The 7,572-nt window shown below is 37.0% G+C and overlaps 2 protein-coding genes across 7 annotated transcripts; one reads left to right on the top strand and one right to left on the bottom strand.

Annotated features, from left to right (window-relative positions):
- Positions 1 to 363: 363 nt before the first annotated feature.
- Positions 364 to 1,730, bottom strand: LOC139786957 (protein HBS1-like). 2 transcript variants are annotated; one of them, XM_071726055.1, is made up of 5 exons: positions 1,493 to 1,730; positions 1,173 to 1,238; positions 798 to 1,096; positions 669 to 707; positions 364 to 532 (listed from the first exon to the last, which is right to left on the bottom strand). In XM_071726055.1, exons 1-3 carry the CDS (start codon positions 1,533 to 1,535, stop codon positions 825 to 827), a joined length of 381 nt encoding a protein of 126 aa, XP_071582156.1. In that variant the 5' UTR covers positions 1,536 to 1,730; the 3' UTR covers positions 364 to 532; positions 669 to 707; positions 798 to 824. The 2 variants fall into 2 exon arrangements, with proteins under 2 accessions (XP_071582156.1, XP_071582154.1); XM_071726053.1 differs by having other exon boundaries at positions 364 to 527.
- A 248-nt stretch (positions 1,731 to 1,978) lies between these two features.
- LOC139786955 (probable ATP-dependent RNA helicase DHX37) lies at positions 1,979 to 4,399 on the top strand. 5 transcript variants are annotated; one of them, XM_071726049.1, is made up of 5 exons: positions 1,979 to 2,100; positions 2,627 to 2,869; positions 2,946 to 3,147; positions 3,211 to 3,421; positions 3,501 to 4,216. In XM_071726049.1, exons 3-5 carry the CDS (start codon positions 3,084 to 3,086, stop codon positions 3,805 to 3,807), a joined length of 582 nt encoding a protein of 193 aa, XP_071582150.1. In that variant the 5' UTR covers positions 1,979 to 2,100; positions 2,627 to 2,869; positions 2,946 to 3,083; the 3' UTR covers positions 3,808 to 4,216. The 5 variants fall into 5 exon arrangements, 4 of the variants coding, with proteins under 4 accessions (XP_071582150.1, XP_071582153.1, XP_071582152.1 ...); XM_071726052.1 differs by lacking the exon at positions 1,979 to 2,100 and adding an exon at positions 4,247 to 4,399 and having other exon boundaries at positions 2,439 to 2,869; positions 3,501 to 3,598; XM_071726051.1 differs by lacking the exon at positions 1,979 to 2,100 and having other exon boundaries at positions 2,439 to 2,864.
- Positions 4,400 to 7,572: the final 3,173 nt, after the last annotated feature.

Raw genomic sequence — 7,572 nt, 5'->3', positions numbered from 1 at the left:
TTTTTGGGAAGATATCCATATTTGAAAAATCTTTCTGAAGTAAATCGATTTCATGTTTGCTCAAAATATTTGTAGATATTAGCTGTCTTTTACTATTTTCATTGTTGTGGAACTTTGGTAAAGGTACATTTTTCGTTTCCTCATTATTACTTTTCTTAATTGATAGTTTCGGGATAACAAATTGTGAGATGGTGTGATTGATGTCTTTCTCGAGATTCTATATTTTATCTGCATTAGATTTTTGCAAATAATCTGCAGTCAAGGCGGCTAAAGAACTAAAAGGCTGCGTATTTGTGTCACTTTGAGAAGATATTTTTGTTGTATCTGAATTGTGGATTCGGTGTGATGGGAAATAAGCCCCGCTAATGATGAGAAAGTTTTAAAGGAATGGTTTACATCTTTTGACTTATCTATGCTATTCGGTGGACAAATAGTCCAAGTAGAATCTTTAGGTAAATTATGATCTTTCTTAAAAGAAAATCTAGGTATTGTGAACATGGATGTGTTAGATTTATCAATTGAAACACCTTACCTTACCGATGAAGCCCAGTACAAGAAACATGGAAAAAAAAAAATAAAAGCGAGGTCATTAAATAATTCCAAATATTCACATAGTTTTAATATAATATTTTGAAGACACAAAAAATGAGATCTTGTGCAATATATACCTGGATGCAGCTCCAATCGTTTCTTATTCACCACAGAATCTGTAAATATAAATTTCAAGATTTTTTAAAACATTTTAATACTATTTTAATATCTCAATTTCAGTATCTATTACGATGCAATAAGCATACCAATGTCTTTTTTCGGCGACGACTCCTTCAAAATAGCATCGAGTGCTGTATTTGCATCAAATTTGACAGAATAATCTTCTCCTTCAGTTTAGAATCAGATACCATGTCACCTATAACATTTCTAATTGTTTCCAAACAAGATACTAACTTTGTCCTTTCCAATTCAGAAAGGTTATATTTCTCTTTGTCGGACGATGGCAAAGATTCATCGATATCTTCATTGTCTTCCACTATATCTGGTTCTGTGATGAATGAAGCGATATTCTGTTGTTTGCTTCGATCAAATAAAAACTGCTCCACTGTGTATAATATATGCATAATTACTAAAGGATTAAATTTCATTAAGAATAACAGAGAAATCTATGAAGCACATACCACTAGGTGATACACAATAATCATCCTCCATTGAATGCCCATAAACATCATCATAGCCGTCATACTCTATATAAAGAATGAACATCTTATTTTTGCGACACATTAAAAAGAGTAGACAAAAATAATTAATTGGAGCTAAAAGCTTGGTTGGAACCATATTGCTATTCTCCATAAATCTTTATAAACGGGACAATAAAAAAAAGATTGCCATAATCAGAATTTGATATTTTAAAAGATTAAAATTGAAAGGTCCTTCGAAAGGATTTTAAAAAAATCTCGACAGGATAAAACGATTTACCACGCATGCTGTAGTCACTTACCATCCGAGTAATTCATAGAACGGACGTCTCGATGCCGCGACATATCTCATGTGTAACGTGAAATTTGGAGTAATGATGAGAAATCACTTACATACTTTCATGTGTATCTTTTTTTTTTTTCAGTAAATGGCATCCACCACAGACAAGGACGATACGGCTTCCATGTGTATCAATAAGCATAACTGGATGGCAAACCATGGACTATGGACCATGCCGACCATGAAGTGACCACAGTTAGGATGCCGTCCCATGCAGGACGGAATTTCGGAAAACGGAATCTCGGAATCATTCTGATTGGTTAGCCCCATGGGGCACAGTACAAGCCCCATGAGGCTAACCAATCAGAATGATTCCGAGATTCCGTTTTCCGAAATTCCGTCCTGCATGGGACGGCATCCTAAAGCCCGTATCAGATTACGGATTGGGATTGAGATTGAATTGAAATTTAATCAATCAGAACAGAGAAAACTGATCTCAAGGCTAGTAAACTTTGCTCTGATTGGTCAAATTTCAATCCAATCTCAATCCCAATCCGTAGTCTGATACGGGCATAAGGATATACAATGGGTGCGTTCGGGGAGCTCGCTACCACGCTACCAACGCTAATGGTGCGTTCCCACTATACGCGTCGCGCGTCGCGTCACGACGCCGCGTCATGAGTTATCCAATCAAAACGTTTCATTTTATGTGACGTCATTTCCGACGCAAGATCTTGCCATAAAGCCTTGTGTACACGATACTAGAAATCGGTCCGAGTTTCAGTTTAAGCCAATGAAACTGCTACTTTTCTGTAAGAGCTGCAAGTTGATTGGCTTAAACCGAAACTCGGACCGATTTCTAGTATCGTGTACACAAGGCTTAAAATGAAACGTTTTGATTGGATAACTCATGACGCGGCGTCGTGACGCGACGCGCGACGCGTATAGTGGGAACGCAGCATAACGCTACCCTAAGAGCACAGTTGACGGAAAGTCGACGGCAAGTCGACTTTTATAAGTCGACTTCTAGTCGACTTCTAAAAATGGCGGAAAGTCGACTAAAAGTCGACTTCTAAATAGTCGACTTCTAAAAATGGCGGAAAGTCGACTAAAAGTCGACTTCTAAATAGTCGACTTATAAAAAGACGGAAAACAGTCAAGCGGCGCGTCATGCATCATCAATATGGCGGCGAATTGCGGCGAATCTCGAGGAGGCTGGAGGACCAGATGAGTGGACCAGAGTTTACGCGAGTGCGAGGAATACGTGCCACGAGACAGGACACGATAAGACGCCAGATAGTTCTTGCAGGTATGGCGGATCAAGTCGCGAGAAAGGTTTTGCCCGACGAGGTAAAAGAGGATCAGGATAAGGCCAAGTGGAAACATGCTTACAGGTTAGGTATGGTGTGTTATTAATTATCATCGATAATTAAGACCTATTGAATGCGACCTCTCCATTCTGTATCATCTTTCAGAACACCAGAAATGAAGGAACCTGTGTTCATGCATTCTTCGTGCGTTCTACGGAAAATCAGACCGGAATAGGTGGTTTATAAAGAGGTGTACGAAACGAATAAGATGTACATGCGAGGTGTCACGGTGATAGAACCCGAATGATTGCCGAAATTCGCCCATGCTATGCCATCTTAGTGAACCATTGGTTGATCCACCGCCAAGGTATTTTTATCACAATTGTTGCTTTATAATGTTTTTCCTACTTATTTATAAAGATATTTATAGATATAATCAATGAACCGGAAGATCATTTGCCGCGTGTCTGGTACATTCGGAAAGGCCGAATGGGCACTACCATCGATGGATATAGAGCATCCGTGGACGGTGTCAAGTGGTTAGCGTATTTCTTCTTGGAGGGTCAAGTGTGCCCTAAGCTGAAACGATTTGTCCCGTCGCTGCTGACGACACCTGGGAGCATCACCAAGTCATGGGCCAGGTAAATCGTTATTCTATCTCCTTTTGATTTCACGTTGATTCATCGAATAGATTACATCAATTCAATACGATTTTTTCAGGTTGATACCACGCACTCAAGCAATAGTACAAACGCTGCAGTCGCAGGGAGTCGTGTCCAAACACAAACTGCTAGAAATCTGGGGTTCGGATAAAAAATGTGAGATTTTAATTTATAAAATAATATTTAGATATTATCATAGACTTCTATACAATACTAGACCGCTGACAGACATCTCGCCCGTGATGCTTGCCGCCATGTTGATTTTAGTCAAGATATGCTATATTACTATTCTATACAAGTGGTTTTATACAAGATTTCTATACAATAGTCTGGCATATACAGAATGTCCAAAAGAAAGGGTTTAATACTACAGGAGTAGTGGTTCGATTTCGGCATCCAAGTACGCTACACGTCGAAGGCATGACTTACAAACTTATTGATAACATGTACCAATATTTAACACAAAAACATTCGCCTGCTTCGTTATGTACTGTAATAACGAATGCAGATAAACGCACATCATGAGCAACTGAACACCCGATAGTGACTTATTGTTAATTCAATATGGCCGCACCCTTCACTAACACTTGCACCTTGCACTCGCATCAGCTTTTCGGCAGTGCGTCCATAGATGTTAGTGGTCTAGTATAAAAGTCTGTGGATATTATATATTTATAATAATATATATATATATATATATATAATATTATATATTTACAACATTATGATAATAATATGATATATATTTATATAGCTAATTTTGCATATTGTTTCGCGATTAACGCTGGAATGTTTTAATTTTAGTTCTGTTATTGTCAGCTTACCAGAAGTGGCTGCCGGAATCCGCGCACGCAGAAGTGGCACAGATATGGCCGCCTTTGTAATTAAGAATAAAACATTAGGATTGTAATTATACAGTTTTTTAGATAATTAAATTATTTTATATATGAAAAAAAATCGAAATGCATCAGTTTTAGCCCTCCAGCAAGGGGTCGATTGTGTATCTTGAAATAATGAGGTAAAAATTACAAAAGTGAGAAAATTCATTAGCGTATCTACGATTTTATTTATCAAAATCTAATAAAATCTGTTAACTTTTGTTATTTTTACCTCGTTTCAAGATACACAATCGACCTCCAGACGTACGCGGCGGTTTATTTTATCGACTTTAAAAGTTGGCGGGAAGTCGACTTTTCGTCATGACGGGAAGTCGACTTTTCATCATGACGGGAAGTCGACTTTAAGTCGGTGGTTTTTGCGACATTCGCCGACTTCAAGTCGACTTAAAGTCGACTTTCGTCCTTAAAAATGTCGACTTTTCTGCCAAGTCAGTTTCGGTAGAAGTCGACTTCAAGTCGACTTAAAGTCGACTTTTTGCTCTTAGGGTATTAACTCCGTTCATGGAGCCATGATAGCGCTAGCGAATGCGAGCTCCATGAACAGCAGTAGCGTACTAGCGTAGCGTTTCGTAGACCCCTGCGCCGCCAAATTTGAACAGCTGAGTTAATAGATGCTGCTGTATCAATTACTTCTTTAATATTTTCAGGGCAGAAGTTGAGAGTAGTATGTGTGTAAATGAATACGATTCATTCGTAGTAAAACAACTTAAAGAAACTATTTTATGAAACTCATGTTTGCAAAGCACTTCTGGACTCTTCAAAGTGTTAAGGTGCGATTTCACGATGACGCTCGACGCTGGATTCGAGCGTCAAATCTGGTCACGTGATAGATTCAGAGGGACGCGAAATATAACCTAACCACTGGATTGGCTAAATTCGAGCGTCGAGTGTCAAAGCTAAACACAGTTTAGCTTTTTGGCGCTGTTTGACGCTCGACGCTGGATTCGAGCGTCAAAAAGCTAAACTGTGTTTAGCTTTGACACTCGACGCTCATTTCAGCCAATCCAGTGGTTAGGTTATATTTCGCGTCCCTCTGAATCTATCACGTGACCAGATTTGACGCTCGAATCCAGCGTCGAGCGTCATCGTGAAATCGCACCTTTAGAGGTGTTGCTGAATATCTCGCAGACAAGCAGCAATCTCCTGAGGAATTTTTAGTATATATGATCCACAAAATGGTTCCCCTGAATATTAGAAATGAGCAGGTTAGATTATTTTTATATTTTATTTATTAACATTAAGCGACGTTTTAGATTAGATCATATTTTAACAAATATTTTTATTCTAGTAAAACTTATTGTCCAGTTGAGTGACATTGTTTTTATATAAAATGAGAAATATAATTAAATATATTTTTTAATAATATATCCATATTCGGTTCTATTTGATTATATGCTATATAAAATTAATTTATACTTTTAATACAATAAAAAAAAATTAGTGTATATGAATTTTGTCCATTAAGGTAGTCGTCTCGCTACGTGCTAGTCATGTGACTGTTTGTAGGTTTTCACGTTCAGAAATATATTTCAGGCAATTTTTGCTAAGGGAAAAAAAATTTTATGAATTATGGTGTAAAATTTCATACGTGACAAAGTATGTTACTTTTTCCAAATTCTGTGATTTTTCTCATTTGACTCCGTTTTGATCAGCTGATCATGCGAGTCGTCGAGAAAGGTTACAAGTGAGAAAAATACTTGGCAACGTCGCATTTTACGTCAATTACTGAGAAAGGGTTTCAAAACGTATGACAGGGGTGTCAATCACTATCCAATTCGGCTAAAGGCCATTCTACAATAGCGTAAACGTAGTCGTAAGTGGTTGTAACATATTCAGAATGTATTCAGAACGCACTTTTATCGATAAATGCGCGCATTTAGCATATGGTTTTCGTCATAATGTAACGTAAACCATATGCTAAATGCGCGCATTTATCGATAAAAGTGCGTTCTGAATACATTCTGAATATGTTACAACCACTTACGACTACGTTTACGCTATTGTAGAATGGCCTTAAGAAAGACGAGCCCCATAACCTGCAACTACAGTGATTAGCCAGCGGCGTTGCCAAGTCTTCCCAACCTAACCTCGACCAAAAAATGTCTGCTCGATTACTGCATTTTCACTAAAATAAACTAAAAATTAGCAGCGAAATCTCCGGTAAACTATATATTTTATGGTTGCATCGGATTCTTCGAAATCTAATGTACAAAAAGCAATGTTTTTTCTCACTTCATCTAATCGAAAAATGCGAAAATATGTGATTGAAACCGTGATAGAGCCTTCTTTTTCTGGCCGTCTGTATGAAGTAATGCAAAATTTGTGATTTTTGAGATCGATTTTCTAGAGTAAATAGTCGGTAAGGAGCCACAGAAAAAATCGACTGCAAAGCTGATCATATAATTTGATATAAAATCCGAAATCGAAAACTTTATCTAATACATGCCCTGACGAGACGACTACCTTAAGCCATATATAACTTTTATTACAGTTTTTATAAACTATATATCTAAGCAATACCTAGTCTAAGTAATTTTTAATAAAAAAAATTAGTGTATATGAATTTTGTCCATTAAGCTATATATAACTTTTATTACAGTTTTTATAAACTATATATCTAAGCAATACCTAGTCTAGATAATTTTTACAGTATCTAGATTTACAAAATCTAGGCTTAATATTGTAATTAAGCCTAATATAAATCTTACATAGTTATATTTGCAACAGCTTCTATATTAATCACCAAATATAAGATTATTATTTTTATGATATTAAGTTAGATTCTCATGTTTAGTTTTACTCTTTCATAATAGCTAGGCATCTAATAAAGAAGCAGATTACCATAATAAGTCGTGTGAGCTTCTTGGAGTTAAAAAATTACGATTGGAGTTGGCTGCACAAGCATTATCCTCCTGAAGATCCTATTCTTGTCGAAGTTAAAAAGTATTTACATACATCAGTACCCTCCATAAGTTTGGAAACACTCTATAACAGATGCCGTACGTGCGACTATTTACAGGTAGATAATCACACGGCAGCGATCTGTGCAGATTTTTGGTATGAATATATCGTAAGAACGTTCAAATGTGATATATATTTCCACCTGGGACACTTGCAACACTTGTACATGCCGAAAATATGTCAATGATCATTCGCGACACCGAAGTGCTCTGGAGTTGAATTTGTTGAACAGCGAATCACAAGTCACAGGTGCACCTTTGGGAAGTTCTC

The sequence above is a fragment of the Temnothorax nylanderi genome, unplaced genomic scaffold (assembly GCF_030848795.1).
Source record: "Temnothorax nylanderi isolate EJ_2023f unplaced genomic scaffold, tnyl_v1.0 TNYL_tig1211_pilon, whole genome shotgun sequence".
In the NCBI taxonomy this organism is placed as follows: domain Eukaryota; kingdom Metazoa; phylum Arthropoda; class Insecta; order Hymenoptera; family Formicidae; genus Temnothorax; species Temnothorax nylanderi.
Note: the sequence above shows the minus strand (reverse complement) of the source record. Positions and strands in the feature narration are given on the sequence as shown.

Excerpts from the sequence above, each read along its gene's own strand:
- LOC139786957 (XM_071726055.1), bottom strand. The coding sequence starts at position 1,535 with ATGTCGCGGCATCGAGACGTCCGTTCTATGAATTACTCGGATG. Across the intron at positions 1,239-1,492 it reads TTCTATGAATTACTCGGATG|AGTATGACGGCTATGATGAT; the intron begins GTAAGTGACTAC and ends TTCTTTATATAG. Across the intron at positions 1,097-1,172 it reads TTATTGTGTATCACCTAGTG|TGGAGCAGTTTTTATTTGAT; the intron begins GTATGTGCTTCA and ends TATTATACACAG.
- LOC139786955 (XM_071726049.1), top strand. The coding sequence starts at position 3,084 with ATGATTGCCGAAATTCGCCCATGCTATGCCATCTTAGTGAACCATTGG. Across the intron at positions 3,148-3,210 it reads TTGGTTGATCCACCGCCAAG|ATATAATCAATGAACCGGAA; the intron begins GTATTTTTATCA and ends AGATATTTATAG. Across the intron at positions 3,422-3,500 it reads ATCACCAAGTCATGGGCCAG|GTTGATACCACGCACTCAAG; the intron begins GTAAATCGTTAT and ends CGATTTTTTCAG.